The sequence below is a fragment of the Petaurus breviceps genome, unplaced genomic scaffold (genome assembly GCF_028583685.1).
Source record: "Petaurus breviceps papuanus isolate PSGF00001 unplaced genomic scaffold, PetGlider_PUasm1.0 90994, whole genome shotgun sequence".
Taxonomy (NCBI): domain Eukaryota; kingdom Metazoa; phylum Chordata; class Mammalia; order Diprotodontia; family Petauridae; genus Petaurus; species Petaurus breviceps.
The window spans coordinates 2,354,074-2,369,992 of NW_027187393.1; the positions used below are offsets into that span (position 1 = coordinate 2,354,074).

The following is a 15,919-nucleotide window of genomic DNA, read 5'->3' on the forward strand; positions in this document are numbered from 1 at the left end:
AATGTTTGACATGTTTTAATTTTTTGAAAAATTAAAAGACAAAATAGGCATTTCATGGTAGTTTTAATTGTTGAAACAAATTTGGACATTTTCAAAATATTCCATTGAAGAAGACATTTAGGTCTTCAAGTTTAGTAAGACCAGAGCAGAGTTGAGTAATTTGCCCTAAGGCAAATGGTAGAAACCATTGTTATATTTAGGAATTCATCTTCCCTATGTTTTCTTTTCTGACCTTAATGGGACATTTTCTAACCACTATTTACCCAGTGTCTGACTTTAATAACAGTAATAGAGAGCAGTGTGGTTATATACCTAAAAATGTGGGTGGTGGGGGTAGGGATTCAGAACTGTGGGTCTCACCATTCCCCTTGCCTTCCAGTGCATGGCAACACTTTTGTTTGATCCAATCCATGTTACAAGGTAAATTGTGAATGGGTTGAGTTTAAATTTCTTGTTATCTTGGGATAGGCTGGCAGGGCTTCCCCCTTCATCTTTCAGAATATTCTGTTTGAACCTAAAAAGCAAAAAGAGAGAGGGTCAGGGCAAAAAGGTGGCTTTCAAATGATTGGCTAGTAATGAGATTTCACTTGTTCCCTTTATTTGGACTTGTGAACTTTATCATTCACTTCACTTGGCAAGCTCATCCTATAGCTTTACTCAGACTAGAATAGGCCCTTTTAATGAAAACATTAATACATCTCACTCTTTAATCAAGTGAAATCTTCCCTCCAACAGCCAAAAGCTTTCTGAACAGTAATATATCTATGTAGCTATAGTTAATATAATTCAGGGTTGAAGTAAAGAAAGGTTGCTAGTGGTCAGATGGAAGACTTTGCCACTAGCGAGCGCCTTGGGGAAGGTTCTTAGAGAATCTGAATGTTGTCATCTATAAAATTAGGGGGTTGGACTAAATGATCTTATCTAATCCATAGTCCTCTTCCGCACTTAAAATTCCACAGATTTTGCTCTTTTCATGAAAACAGCAGAAACTGCTGCTTTTCAGGATTTGATCCAGTCTTGGTTGGGACAGAAGTTCTAGGTCTTTGAATCAGGATGACCACAGGGCACTGTTGGTCTCCACTCAGTCATAACACATTGACATAACACCCTGCAATTTCTGGTGAGAGAAAAGAGCCACTTTGATTTCTGTTTCTAGGCTTTAGATGAAGCTCACTGGAACCCTAACTTCCCAGTGTTTCATTCATGTATGTGGGGCATTTGTGCATCTCCCCCACTTTACCCCCCACATCCCCAGCTTTTATAAATAACATTGAGTTTTCATAGGTAGGGAAGATAACAGTGGGACCCAAATGAATATTTACATATGAGGGTGGGAGGAACTCCCAGATGTTGCTCAGACTTAGTACTTAAAAAAAGTTTAAAAAACTGGATGACAGATCTCATTTGCTTATAGGACATAGCTCTCTAATCCTAAGGGGTTTGTACAAAATAGTGTAGCCCCTTTGGTGTGGGCTTAAAAGCATTTTAGAATTGTGAAGGCAAATCTAAAGTGCAGTGAGGGGGCCTCAGTAAATGATCCTCTGCCAAGATGAAGCCACAGAGTTGAGTCTCAAAACAATCACACTCACCTAGGGTTCCCAGGGAAGACCTGTCCAGATCATTGGGGACTTTGAAGGGTTTCACAGCTTCTTATCTTCTCCTCCATTTCTGGGGATGCAGGACAAGGTCAGCTAACATGCAGAACGAGTTAAGCTTTCAAGTTAAAACTGGTTGGGGCTGGTGAGGAGTAAGAAAGGAAGTGGGTATGTGGTAAATGAAAAAATGAACCCATTTAAGTAGGGGTTTGGGAATTAGACATGGGTTGGTTCCCTCCTCACATCAATATGAGATAGCCCAGGAAACAAACAAGGCAAACTGACCCTCTAATTACACCCATGACCAATAGGGTCTGTCTGCAGATGTTTTCTATGAGATCCTGGTAGCTTCTATCCCACAGTAATCTCTACTTGCCAGTGGCATCATAATAACCACTAGCATTTATATAGTGCTTTAAAGTTTGCAAAACACAAATACCTCATTTGATCCTAATGTAGGTGCTATTAACCCCATTTTACAGATGAAGAAACTGAGGAAGTTTAAGTGACTTGCCCCAGGGTCACACAGCTAATGTCTTGAGGCCATAGCTGATCTGGGTCTTCCAGACTCCATCCACTGCACTACAATTTTCCCAACTGTGCTGTTAGCTCCATTGCAATTAGGTGTCCAACACAGACAAGCTAAATTTTAGATGGAATTAGAATTCATTTGGGGAAAGAACAAAAGGTTCTTTAAAGATGCAAAGCTGTCTTGGCATATCAAGATAAATCTAGGTCTTCCACTAGAGATTTCAGGAGCCAGAGACAATGGGTTTCCTTTTAACCTGCTTATCAACTCAGAAGTGATACTAGACCTGAAGTCCACAGAAACTTGTGTGTGTCCCCTATCTCCCAGGGCAACAGCACTAGCTTGTCCCCTGGGAACTCAACAGTAGGTGAGTTTCAAGGATGAGGATATTGCTGCCTGAATAGTTACCTTGCCTGGAAATCAAGTCAAGCAAAATGAGGTTTTGTTTCTAGGTACTGCAGTTTCATCAATAAATACTGAGTTAATCACCAAGTGTGGTGATTTAAATAACTTGTACAGGCCAAAGTTTCACCTGTTAAAATTGTGTCAAGTGTGTTCACAACTATTCTGGCATTGTCCATGTTGAAGCACATTGGAGGCTTAAATTTCAGGACGTTTCTTCCGGGTCCATCAGTGCTCAACAAAATACAGGCATCTTTTAACCTGGAAGAACAAAAAATTTCTGAGAAGGCAATCTGTTGAAGTTTTGCTTTCTCTTTTTTTGGAAGCTGTTTGGGTGGCACAAAGGCATCAGTCTCCTCACAGCAACCTGATTCTGAAACTGAGGGCTAAGGCTACAAAGAACATATGTCAGCTCCCCATATGGTCTATCCTGAACCTATGCCAATACTGGGCAGAATGTTTGTTTTGCTTTCCTCCTGTTCCCTTGCTGGTAGGGAAGATGAAGAAGGGAAGAAGGAAGGAGAGATTGTCCTAGTCCCATGCTCATGCTACCAAATATCCAGTGACCCAGGGTTCAGTTTTGCAGTCAGATTCCAACAATGGGGTGTGTCTCTGGGGAGGAAGCTCCAGAGATTATGTCCAGGCCTGAGGAGACACCTCAGTTTAACACACAGCTAGGGGTTCTAAATGTTTGGCCAGGTTTCATGCCCTGCCCCCCATCCCCCAAATCTATGAAAACTGAAGTACTTTGGGGAAGGGTCAGCTCCCCTGGGATGAGAGCAGTTTCAAGTTTTGAGATATGGCCATCATGTGGGAGCCATCTTGTTTAGTCAAGGGTGAATGAGTGCAAGGCAAGAAAGCTCTTGATTGATTCAGGTAAGGTTGTCTGGATATTTTTAGCTCCTACATATAAGGAGTCTGTTTATAGAATTGTAGCTACAGCTGGAAAGGACCTCAGACATGGCCTTCTCATTTTACAAGCCCAGGGAGCTAAAGTGACCTACACAGGGAATAAGTAGCAGAGCTGGGATTTGAACTCAGGTCCTCTTATTCCAAGGAATTACTCATCACTCTCCTGTACCAAGCTATTTCCTAAGACTGAGAAGGGTCCCAATGGAAGGTGAAGAATTCTCGAGAGCTGAGTAAAGCAGTGCCTTGGAGTCAGTGAGACCTGGATTTGGGGACACATCCTGACTGTGTGACCCTAAACTAACCATTTAAACCTCTGGCCACCCCTGCCATCTTCAGAGAACTGTAAGACCGGTGAAGTTAAGGAGAAAGTGGGTGATCTAGATTGGGAGAGGAAATTCCTCAGGGAGAGCAACCAGCACCAATAAAATCCCAAATCGGATAAAACCCTGCCCCCCCTCTTTTTTCCCCAAAGGCTGGAAATGTTTGCCAGATGCTTTGGGGTCTGAGTGAGGCAGGTTTCTGAGAAAGGAGCAGCTTTTTCTTAGCACGGGTTTCTAAATTGATGCTGTAAGTTATTACCAATGACTTGAAAGATATTTGTCCATTACAAACTACCGGGGCCAAGGAAAAAGTATTTTTGGAGAGTGAGAGTTAGTTTTAGGAGCACTGAGAGGGTTGCTTCCCTTATGTTTATATTCTGTATATTCTTATTTATGTATGTGTAATCTCCCATTAGAATGTAAGCTCCTTGAGGGCAGGGTCTGTTTCTTGTTTGTCTTTGTATCCCCAGCATCTAGCCTATAGTAGGTACTTAATAAATGCTTGTTGGTTGATTCATCAGTTGATTCTGAACATTCAGTTGGATCCCAGTTTCAGGTATGGGATGAAAAACTGCCCATTGAAAACTGTGACTAACCCCAGTTCCAGTCTCCCAGGGATTTGTGTATTCCTGACTGGGAGAAGCTCGTAGAGCTCCCTGGAACAGCAGTTCATAATGGCTCTTAGATGCTGGCCCTGACTTGTCTTGCTTTCCCCTGTGGGGCCCCCCACCTTAACCCCCTTGACCATAGTACACACATACTGAATTTTTCCCAAGTCCCCAAATTATTTTTATTTATGCCTTTTTCTTTTTAAACACCAGATTCTTTATTAATATGCTCTCTTCTCCTGCCCTCCAAACTTCATACCTTGAATTCTCTTGCAGAGGCAACAGGTTGGGAGTGGAAGGGGAGAGAGCCAACCTTCCCAATCAGGACCATTCTCAGTTTTGACACAGAGACCCCCCATGGATTTAGGAAGATATTTTTAAATTTTTACTTTCGTTTTTATACCACCTCATTTCTAAATTATCCCTACCCAGAGAACCATCCCTGGTAAGGGAGAATATAAAAGAGGGGGGAAAGGTCAGCAAACCGACTAACTGACATCTGCAGTGTGCCCCACCCATATAGTTCCTTCACTTCAAGGAAGGGAAGGAGTTCCATCTTTTGTTCTCTTTTGGGTAATAAGAGTGCAGAAGCAGTAAGATATTTTAAAGGGGAAAGAAAAATAACCTACATACCTAGAAACCAAATAGTCAGCTTCCTCTGTTGCTGGTGTCCTTGTTGCTTCATCCTTGATCAGGTCCACACCAATGAACAATCCAACACCCCTGGGGAAAAAAATGGCATTTTATCTCACTGAATGCCTGGCTCCCCTCTTCCTTGTTGGAAGACACAGTATGAAATTCAGTTCAAGTCTCTGGAAAACTATTGAATGAAGTCTTTAAGCCCTGTGGTACACAGGATCGTAGACCTAGAGCTGTAGAAGACCTCAGAGGCTATCTAGGCTACCCCCTTTATTTTACAGGTGAGGAAATTGAAGCTTAGGGAGGTTGTGACTTGCCCAAGGTCACAAGCGTCAAGCAGGATTTAAACCCAGATCCTTGAGCTCCAGAACCCTGCAATAATGACTCCTAAGGGATGGCAGAAAGACGCCACTGGCTTGCCCAGGTCTGCCCCCCTGTCCTCCAATAAATGAGAAATCTCACAGTAATAATAGTTGTAATAACTAACTTCAGGCCCAGTGGCAAGGAACCAGGGAACCTTCCCATCATCTAGATCACTTTGGTGGTAGAAATGGAATTCAGATAGTAAGACCACCAGAAAGAAAGGAGAGTAGGACAGTTCTGTGATAGCAAAATTAGGTAACTGGGTGAACCAGCCTTTGTGCTCTGCTCAGGGAGGGGGAATTGAGTCTATGGAGAAGGTCCTGCTTGTCCTCCAAGAGTGGCCAAGACCAAGGTTAAGGACCATACCATCAAACTGACCTGACATCACCAATGATGGGATGCTTGACCTTCTGCTGGTTCAGCAGCCCCATGAGGAAGTCTCCCACATGGGCAGCATGGGCCTGGAGGTGTTCCTTTTCTAGGACGTCCAAGACTGCCAAACCCACTGCACAGGAAACGGGACTTCCTGCAAACTGAGTCCAAGAGATGAGGGACAGCAATCAGGGCAGATAGACAACAAGGAAAAGATGTGAAAGGAGAAGGGAGGGTTTTGAAGGCAGGGGACAGGATAACTTGAAGATGGGGTTTGGTAGTAGGGAGTTTATAAGGTATATGGAAAAAATGAGTTTGCTCTTTTTGAATTAAAATATGGTTCCATTAAGAGGCAAGTAAGAAGTAATATCAAAAACCACTTCCCCACTAGACATTTCAGACTGAATGTCCTGGAGACACCTCAGGCTCAGCATGTCCAAAACAGAGCAACTTACTGTCTCCCCCCACCCCAACTCTGTCTTCCAAACCTTGTCTAAGGCACCATCATCCTTCCAGTATCCTGCGTTTGTAACCTTGGCAAGAGCCTCGACATCCTGCCCTTACTTCGCCCCTACAAAGCCAATCTGTTTCCAGAGCTTGTTTCTGTGACCTCTCTGAATCTGATTCCTCTCCTTCACATAGCTAACCTTAGTGCATATCTCAGCCCCTTTCACTTAGATTGCTTCCTACACATGACTGCTTTCCTTAAGTGAGAACAGTGACTCAAGTGTGACTCAAATCACCTCTACTGACTTCCCATTCCCTCTAGGGTAAACTCCTCTCTTAAATACCCCTTCACAGCCCATCCGGCCCCAGCTTCACTGAGCATCAAACCTCTGCTGTTCCTCAGACATGATCCTCGACCCCCATCTCCATGCCTCTGGCCCAGCTAACCCACTTGTCTGGAATTAACTTCCTCCTTATCTCTCACCTTCAGATGTCTATTCAGAGGCCACCTTCTGCATGAAGCCCTTCTCCATTCTCCAGCCACTAGCGCCCTCCCTCCCGGGCTATCTTGTACTGAATGATTTTGTATTGATTTGTATTTATTCACTTTATGTTTATGCTGCCTATATTCATACATGTACTTCTCTCCCCGTTAGAGTGGAAGCTCCTTGCGAGCAGGGACTGTTCCCATTCTTTATACTTGTATTCCCCAGAGCTCAGCATAGCACCTGGCATATAGTAGGCGCTTAATAAATATTTGTTGATTGATTGATTGAAAGGTAGGTTGGTCTCTTCCGTCTGTCACTAAGACCTGCTGCTTTGTTCTGAATGCCGGGGAACACACCTCGACCCCTCCATTCCCATTTCTGCTAACCTGGTCCAAGCCCTCATCTGCATGATCCTCTGCCTCCAGAAATGTGGCCAGACTCATCATCCCCAGACACCACTTTTGGAATAGAAGCAATGTGGGGCAGTGGCTGGTGCTGGACTTGGAGTAATTACCAAGACTCCGGTCCAAAGACAACCCTAGATGTTACTGACTGACCCTGGGCAAGGCATTTTGATGCTTATCATGTCACAGTTCCCATTCAACCACTAGTGCTTCCCTGGAGAACTTGGGCTCCCCTCACTCTCTTACTTCCACTCCTGATGGGGACCTTGGTCTGTGACTTGAATCTTGGTGTGAACCCGTGTGACCTTCAGCAAACTGCTGAAACTCCTGCTGAGTCTGTTTTCTCATTTGTAGAATGATCCTCTCTAACATTCCTTTCGGTAGAACCCAGATTCCATGAACCTCTGCACTTCCCATGTGCTGCTTGTACTGGTCCTGTTCCTTTTCCTTCCCATCCGTCTGAGCTCACCAGGCCCTAAATGTCCACTTACACCCTGAAGCCTCCTCCAGATTCTAGGCCACCCCCTTGGCGAGATTTCATTATACACCAAGACATCGTTATTATTAGATTAGGGTCTGCCCCACTCCATGGAGCATTAATCATTCTCTGGTTGTGGAATATGAGGCAGTCTGAACTGACCACTGTCTCCATGAAGGCGGGGGCAATAATTTCCTATCTTCTCTACCCATTACAAGGCTTGCTTCAATGCTGGGCACGATACAGGGGCTCAATCCCTGTCACCAGTCCTTCTAGGAAAAGCAGAGGACACTTGCAGATGGATTGGGTTTTTTTGTTTTTCCTTTTAAACTATTTTACTGGTGCTATTAAAAAAAAAATGTGGCTGTCACCAAATCGCTCTCTCCTCGTCCTCTCCCCTCACAGAACACCCTTACAACAAATAAGGATGGCTAAACCAAACGACACACTGGCCATGCCTAACAAGGCATGTCTCATGCACCTGTAGTCTACCAGACCTCTGCTAAGAGGAGGGAGGCATGCTTTTCCTACAATCCCATGAAGTCACAGTCCTGTCACTGATCAGAACCTTGATGCCTCTTTTCCTTTGCATTATTGTAGTCTGGGCAAATCATTCTCCTGGTTCTGCTCACTTTTTGCTTTGTCCCCATTCATATAAGGCTTCCCATGATTTTTCCTATTCCTTATAGTCATTGTTTCCCAACACCCAGTAGTATTTCAGTTATTTACCACAATCTGCTGTCATTTAAGTGGGTCATTTCCCAAAGTTGGACTACATACACCAAGCCCCCCTTCTAAAGCTGTTCTCAGGGTAAATGCCAGGTATCAAAGCAGCTGAGGTGTAGTGTCAGGGCCCAAGTTTGGATGGGGAGTGCAAATTTGGCTTGGCTGCCTTAGGCAAAAGTTCCCTTTATTGAGCCTCAGTTTCTTTTGCCTGGTACCTGTGTGACCCTTAGGCAAGTCACTTAGCTCCTTGGGCCTCAGTTTCCTTATATGTAAAATAAGGAGATTACACTAGTTGGGGTTCGAAGCCCCTAGAATTAGGATCTTTGTCTCTTCTCACCGACACTTCTGCCCTGGAGAGCTCATCAGTCCACAGTTCCCAAGTACCTCTAACCCATAAAGATTTAACACCAGAAATGGAGCTAAACTTCCCTAGAAACCAGCTCCTCCCCAACCTTCCTATTCTTCCTGTCTGTCATCCTTTGTGAACAAGCTCAGAACTTCAGTCACCATGTACAGTCAGTCACTACTGGTGCTTTCTTCATGATATATCAATAGTCCATTCTCTCTGTTTCCGCGATCACCAACTACCCAAATAGCCCCCTGCTTCCTACTGCTACAAACACTACCTAATTAATCCTCTTTAAAAAACTGCTGTGAGATACCTCGGGACAGTACAGAGTACTGGGCAGAGAGGGAGTCTGGAGGGTGGAATGCTAATCTAGGTCGGGGCTCTGCTATTAGTTAGAAATATAGTTGTAGGTAAGTCATGTAACACCCACAGGCTCAGGGTGAGTGGAAGGAGCCTGTCCCCTTCCTCAGTTTGAGGAGAGGCTGCATGGATGGCATAGTGGAGAAAATACTTGACTTGGCAGTCAAAAAATTTGGGTTCAGATTCTATCTCCATACTTTACAGGCTGTGTGAGCACAGGGTAAGTCCCCTATCTCCAAGCCATAATTTCCTCAGCTGCAGAATGAAGGGTCTTCCATGCCAAGTTCCCCTCCAACTTTCAGTCTGAGAGCCTCTGCAGTTGAGTGTTGGTCAGGAGCCACACCCACCTGCTGCCTGTCAGCTAAGAGTGGTTTTTATCTTTTAAAATATTTATTATATTTTAAACTGTAAAAACCACTCCTAGCTCAAGGTCATACAAAAAAAAGGCAGCAGGCAGTTCAGATCAGGCTCTAAAATGCCATTCTCCTGGCTACACACCTGCAAGGGCTCTCCCTACAGAGAGTACCTATGGAGTAGCCTTGGGTTCAAAGTCCTTTGGCAATATAACATGGTGCTTAACTTCCTTTTCAGCTCTTATTTCTGAGCAGCTGAGCTTCCTGGACACTCCTTTTGTTGTTCAGTTGCTCAGGGTCATGTCCGACTCTGACCCCGTGGACCATGATATGCCAGTACTGTCTGGGAGGTTTTCTTGGCAAATGATACTGGATTGGCTTGCCTTTTTCTTCTCCGATGGATTAAAACAAACAGGTTAAGTGACTTGCCCAGGGTCACACAGGTAGGAAGTGTCTGAGGCTCCTTACTTGACCTCAGACACCTTAAGCTAACTTTGGCATGTTTTTGCTGTGACAGGCCATGCCCTTTCCCTATCTCTAAATTCTAAACTGGGAGCACTTCAAGGCCCAGGTCACTGTCTTCCCTTCTCTGGAAAGTTTTCCCAGGTCACCCCGGGCCACAGAGTGTCTCCCATGTGTTAGAGTTGTCCTATTGTCTGGGAGATGCAACGATAGAAAGGACATGGTTGCTGCCCTCACAGCTTCGAGCGCATGAAAGGAGATAAGATAAATACAGGAATAACTACAATATAAGACAGAACAAAATAAGCACCGGACGAAGTATTCTCACGGTGACTGCTCCCTCCCCTGAACTCCTGTAGCTTTTATTGTCTGGCTGAGGCTTTGGGCCATTACTCACATATGGCCTTGTGAAAGGGGGCACCTTTCACCACTGACCATGTCTTTTTGCCTAAACACCATTCAGCTGTTCCTATCTGTCCCTATGTTAACTTTTCATGGACTATTGATTGTCTCGTTTCCCCAGGTAAACTCCTTAAAAGCAAGAACCCTGTCTCATACAGCTGTTCAGCTCTCCCAGAGTGCTGCACGCAGGTCTCCCACTAAACACAGTACTGGGCATTTGCTGGCCCCATCCTAGGCTCATAGTGCTAGGCCTGGAAGGGCACTTCGGGGACCACTCAGGCCAAGCCCCTCCTTTTACAGAAGAAAGCAGGGCCTAGGGAGGTTGGGGAACTTGCCCAACTTCACACAGGCAGTAATCATTAGAGGTGGGGTTTGAGAAGCTGGGTTTCTTCTTTCCCTGGACCAGACAGAGAGCTCTCCCTAGCAGGGCTCAGGCATCCCACTGCAGGCCACCCATGGGCCACATGGGGCCCACCTGACACCAGGGTGTTGCTGGACCATTTTAGCAGAGGTGGCTTTTATCTGACAAGCTAGCAACAGGAGCTGGCAGAGGTCCCCAAGGACCAGCCCACTGCCACTCCTAGGTATGTGACTGCTGCCAGGCTTCATGTGAGCAGGTTTGCAGAAGTGTCATACAATAAAGAGCTCAGGCCTTAAAGACCCGAGACACCTGCACTCAAATCCCACCTCTGACACTTATACATGATCATGGCCTGCTTCCTTTTGGGGCTGCGATTTCTTCATCTGTTTTTTAAACCAGACCTGCAATTTCATCATTTTAGGGAAGGTGTAGTGAAGAAACCTCCTCATTTGTAGGTCAACATTTATTTGCTCTACAAATAAGTCTTCACTGAGAAGTTAAGTGATCTATCTGCCTGGGGTCACAGAGCCAGGACATGTCCGAAGTAGGGCTTGAACCCTGATCTTCCTCACTCTCAAGTCACTACCTCTAGTGCCTTCTTTCTCATTTGTGAAATGTAGATAATCATACCTGCACCCACCACCAACGGTTGGTAAGAGGAAAGTATTTTGTAAAGCTTAAAGCTCTCTAGAGATGGAAGTTATTATCATGCATGGTAATAATGTCATCAAGAATTCCTGAAGCCCACACACAGAGGATTTGCTGAGCATGTGTCTTATTACTGGGAAAAAAATTTTTTTGATCCCCACACACTAGAAATGCTTCCTCTGCCTGGCATCTTTGGAGCTGAGCCAGAGAATCCCTTGCCCCGTTCTGTCCTGCTAGTTGAGCCTGGGCTTAGGGTTGATGGAGCGCTCAGAAAGAAGACCAGAACTGGGGCCCAGAGGTAGGGTGTGGCCCCTGGGGATCTCCTTACTGTGTTGAAATACTCGACACCAGTGCCTGCAAAGGCATCAGCAATATCCTGAGTTGTGGCCACACAGGCGATGGGGTGGCCATTACCAATGGGCTTGCCCATGGTGACGATGTCGGGGACAAAGTTCTCTCCCTGCAGCTGGAAGGCCCAGAAGTGCTTGCCGACTCTGCCAAAGCCAACTTGAATCTCGTCAGCCACAAAAACACCTCCAGCCCTTCGGATGTGTCTGCAGAAAAGCAAGGTGGAGGGTGATGTGCTTCCCCTCTGCCCACTTAGGGAATGCAATAATGTGAGAACCCTGCGAAAAGACCCCATTTTAGTCCACTGGCCCACAGAAATGCTATGTGACCTCTGACAAGTCACATCACCCCTATCTCAGGGAGTCACTGTCATGCTGGAAAGATTCAGATTTGGAATCCCCACAGGACCATGAATAGAGTGTGTTTAGGAAGGACCTTAGAGGTCTTGTCCATTTGTACACATCTTGACCAAGTGCCTCATTTTACAGATGAGGAAACTGAGGAACAGGGAAGCAAAGTTACTTGTTCTAGGTAACAGAGGTTAGATTTGAAATAATACTAAATCTGGAATGGTTTCCACTCTACCACATTGCCTTGTAAGCATCAAAGGATGCTGTTTTAAATCTTGGCTGTGCTGTTTTATGAGCCTGCGTGCATATGTGTGTGTGTGTGTGTGTGTGTGTGTGAGTGGTTCCTTATTCCAAGGCCTCATCTGTTAAGTGGTAGGAGTTAGTCTAGATAAGATAAGGTCCTTTCTTCCACCCAATCCTATGATCTCCCTGGGCCTTGGTTTCCTCATCTGCAAACTGAGGAGGGCCAGGGGTGGTAGGTTTCTAAGACTCCTTCCATCTCTGGAGATAAAATCTTTTAAGACATTTTTATCTAAATGTTTTATTGATGCTCTTTGTTTTATGTGGCTCTGCTTTCACCACCCCCAACCCCTTCTCACCTCCCCACCACCTCTAGAACCATCCCTTCTAAAACAGATCAGTGGTCAAATCAAAAGAGTAAAGCCCTGGCCATGCGTGACAATGTCTACCTCATTCTGCATCCATAGTACGCCACTTCCCTCCTGAGGGGTGGGAGCTGTGCTGTTGGAACTGAAGATCTCCTTAGGAGTTTTTTACAGACAGCCCTAGCCTAGGCTGGTGATCAAGAGTAAGGGCCGAGAGACTTAGACTTCTCACATTTGATACCCTCAGTGAGGCACAGATGCTGTCATCCGCCTCCCACTGTAATTCTTCAGTGACCTACTTACTCTGCTGCTTTCTGGAAATAGCCAGCCGGGGGAATGATCTGGCCTCCCACGCTGGGCAAAGACTCAATAAAAAAGGCCGCTATCTGTGGACAGAGAGCAGTGCTGGGCTGTGGCTGTGTTGGCAGTCAACATACACAGGCAGGACTTTCCCACGAAGGAGCTTAGAGGGCACAAGCTTGCCTCGGGCTCTGTGCTAGGGAAGGGGAGGGTGAGGCCTGCTGGGCTGGGATTCCCATGAGCTTCCTGCTTGTGGCTGTGTCCTGGCAGTCTTCCCAACACCCTCTCCCACAGAGCCCCGGGAGGCTCCCACAGCCCCACATCCTTGGCAAGCATGGTACCAAAGCCATTACCTTCCTGCCCTTCTCCTGGGCACTGTCAATCACCTGCTTCACCTCTGCTGCATATGCACTGGCTGGGTCTGGGTGGTCTTCCCGGTAGGGCCCTCGGAAGATGTCTGGGAGAGGGACCTATGTATAGAAATGTTATGATACACGTAAACCTTAAAGGCCTATGTGAGTATGAACAAAAGTGAGTGGAGGGAGGGACAGGTCCAGACTTCATTAGTGTAGGGAATTCCAGGTGAGGAAATTCCTCTCCCAGTACATATGGCACCTTCTCTGTGATTTGACTTGCTGTATTAGAGTTGCTTTGAGGCACTGGTAAGTTAAGTGACTTACCTAGGAACACACATCTAGTATGTTCCAGAGGAGAAACTTGAACCCAGGGCTTTCTGCTTCAGAGGCCTGCCCTCCATCTAGTAGGCCCTGATGCATCTCTGAACTGTTACTAATATCATCATCATGAGGGCACTGGGTCAGGGATACATACCACGTGTACCCATTCTGGTTGTCCTTCCAGACTCCGGAACTTGTAAGGGCTTATGTCAATCAGAGAGCTCAGGTGCCCATGGTAAGCACTGAGGAGAGAAGGAAGGATCAGCTCTTCCCCAGAGCTGCAGGCCCTGCCCAGCCCCCAGGGGACACCCCTCTGTATGAGCCACACAGACAACAACTCCTGGATAGGGCTACCCTCGCTGACTCCCCAGGCTTGGCAGCACCCTCCTGGATCTGGCACTCCTTACCTGGCTCAGGTCTCCAGAAAAGAGCCCTGAGACTTGGATTAGGATTAGGTGAGGAGTCTGGACTCTGACGCTTCCTGAGCTCTGTCACTTCTATCTGAGCCTCAGTTTCTGCATTTGTAAAATGGGGACAACAATGGTCTGATTCCTCACCTCATGGGGCAGTTATCTGTACTACAGAAACAGATAATGTGATTGTTATCAAATGCAGTGGGATGGGTGCATAAATCAGGGGGATTGTCACCTCCCTGGAGGTTCCTCTGTGTTCCTTTTCCGTTCCCAATTCCAGGGGAACCCCCAATGATATGGTTATTCTCTAGGAGTAGGGGACCCTTCCACCACCCCTTGGGCTTTGTTCCTGTCACCCACTCACTGGTCCTGGTGCCCTTCTCTTTTCTACCTTTGACTTTCCTGGTCTAAGGCATCTGAAATCAATGCAGAACTGTCACCACCCGCCACTCCTAAGAACTATCCCCAACCCATGTCTTTCTTCAACAGTGGTAACAATAATAATTTATTACCATAGATAGCACTTAAGGCCATATGTATACTCTAGAGTTGGAAGGTCCTCTAAATCCAAATTCTCCCTCATTTTGCAAATGAGGAAACTGAGGCCCAGACAGAGAATGACTCACCCAAGGTCACACAGGTCCTGGGAGGTAGGACCTGTGAATATAATTATCTCCTTATTACTGATAGGGAAACCAAAGGCTTGAAGGCATTCCTAGCAGACCTTTTTAGAAGACTCAGGCACACTTACTGGTCTACTACCACCACATCTCGATGTCCAGTATACTGGTGAGCCAGCCTCAGGGCCAGATCATTGGCTTCAGACCTACAACAGATAGTGATGAACATTCAGATTGCTGACCAGCAGCCCTACAGGTTTCCTTTTATTGTGAAGCACTTCTGCTCCACAATCAACGTTTATTATGTACTGTGCTAAATGCTGGGGACACACAAAAAAAGTCAAAAGACAGGCCCTGACCTCAAGGAGCTCATGGTCTAGTGGGGAAAGCAAATGGGTGAAACAAGCTATATACGGGATAGACAGGAAATCATTGAAAGGGAAGGCATTAGACCGAAGGGGCTGGGGAAGACTGTGGAAGTGGCCTCCTGTGGTCCTAGGTACATAATTCTGGCAGCCCCAGAGAAGCCCTGCTAACCAGCGGCTGTTTCTAGCATTTACAGTGAGCCTAATATTATGCTAGACCTGGAGCAGAACAAGTTTAGATTAGTTTAGACTAAGTCTGTCCCTGCCTTCATGGAATTCAGTCAATGGGGAGGTAAGACATAAACACAGATAATTAGAGTATGTAATATTTGATAAGTATGCCAGAAAAAGTTTTTAAATGGCTATATCAGATCATTTCATCTGCTGGGCACAGTGTGTCCCCTGATAAAAGGCCGCTGGGGCCCAGCGGGCCTTCCGTCTGTCCCAAAGGACTTTCAGTACACAGGGAGTCTATCACTTCCTGCTGCCGCCTCATAGCCAGCCTCCTCAGGGGGATTTCAGACCTGGGCTAGCACAGTATGTCCCTGAGGAAAGGCTGCTAGGGGCCGGGTCAGGCATCTCCCACCTGCCCCAAAGCAACCGCAATCCCGGCAACTTCTGCCTCCCTGCTCCAGCCTGATCTCCCAAATGGGATGTGGAGACCCTCCAGTCCTGCCTCTGATTTCTGTCTCCCATCTTCTCCTGGGCTTGTCTTCTACCTAATGAACATTCTCACACCTGGACCTACCTTCCACATTCCAGTGACTCTGAACTCCTCTAGGTCATCATCCAAACTCCATTCCCCACCTCCCACTACCTGATTCTTCGTTCCCATCCACCGTGATCTTCCCACCTCAAAGTTTTAACCTAATGCCAGTGCTTCCTCTGTGCCCTCTGGAATGCTTGTTCCATAGGCAACAAACTTCTCTTCATTCTAAATCTGTTCCTCTCACTCTTTCTGTTCACTAGCTTTTACTGAAACCTGATTCCCCCCGATGACACAATCTGACTGAGTACCCTTTC

The 15,919-nt window shown here is 46.1% G+C and overlaps 1 protein-coding gene across 3 annotated transcripts in view; it reads right to left on the reverse strand.

Annotated features, from left to right (window-relative positions):
• The window catches only part of PHYKPL (5-phosphohydroxy-L-lysine phospho-lyase), a 26,823-nt gene continuing 10,904 nt past the window's right edge, over positions 1 to 15,919 (reverse strand). The window contains exons 4-13 of one of the 3 annotated variants that reach the window (XR_011166388.1): positions 14,663 to 14,737; positions 13,653 to 13,740; positions 13,175 to 13,291; positions 12,825 to 12,907; positions 11,547 to 11,844; positions 5,747 to 5,901; positions 5,000 to 5,089; positions 2,657 to 2,787; positions 1,590 to 1,737; positions 1 to 514 (exon numbers count right to left, since the gene is read on the reverse strand). Coding sequence is in view for 2 of the 3 variants with exons in the window: in XM_069077599.1 (XP_068933700.1) it covers positions 1,619 to 1,668; positions 2,657 to 2,787; positions 5,000 to 5,089; positions 5,747 to 5,901; positions 11,547 to 11,844; positions 12,825 to 12,907; positions 13,175 to 13,291; positions 13,653 to 13,740; positions 14,663 to 14,737 (1,087 nt within the window). In the remaining variant the exon portion in view is untranslated. The remainder of the gene's footprint in view (positions 515 to 1,589; positions 1,738 to 2,656; positions 2,788 to 4,999; positions 5,090 to 5,746; positions 5,902 to 11,546; positions 11,845 to 12,824; positions 12,908 to 13,174; positions 13,292 to 13,652; positions 13,741 to 14,662; positions 14,738 to 15,919) is intronic. The other 2 variants (XM_069077600.1, XM_069077599.1) reach the window with 2 other exon arrangements.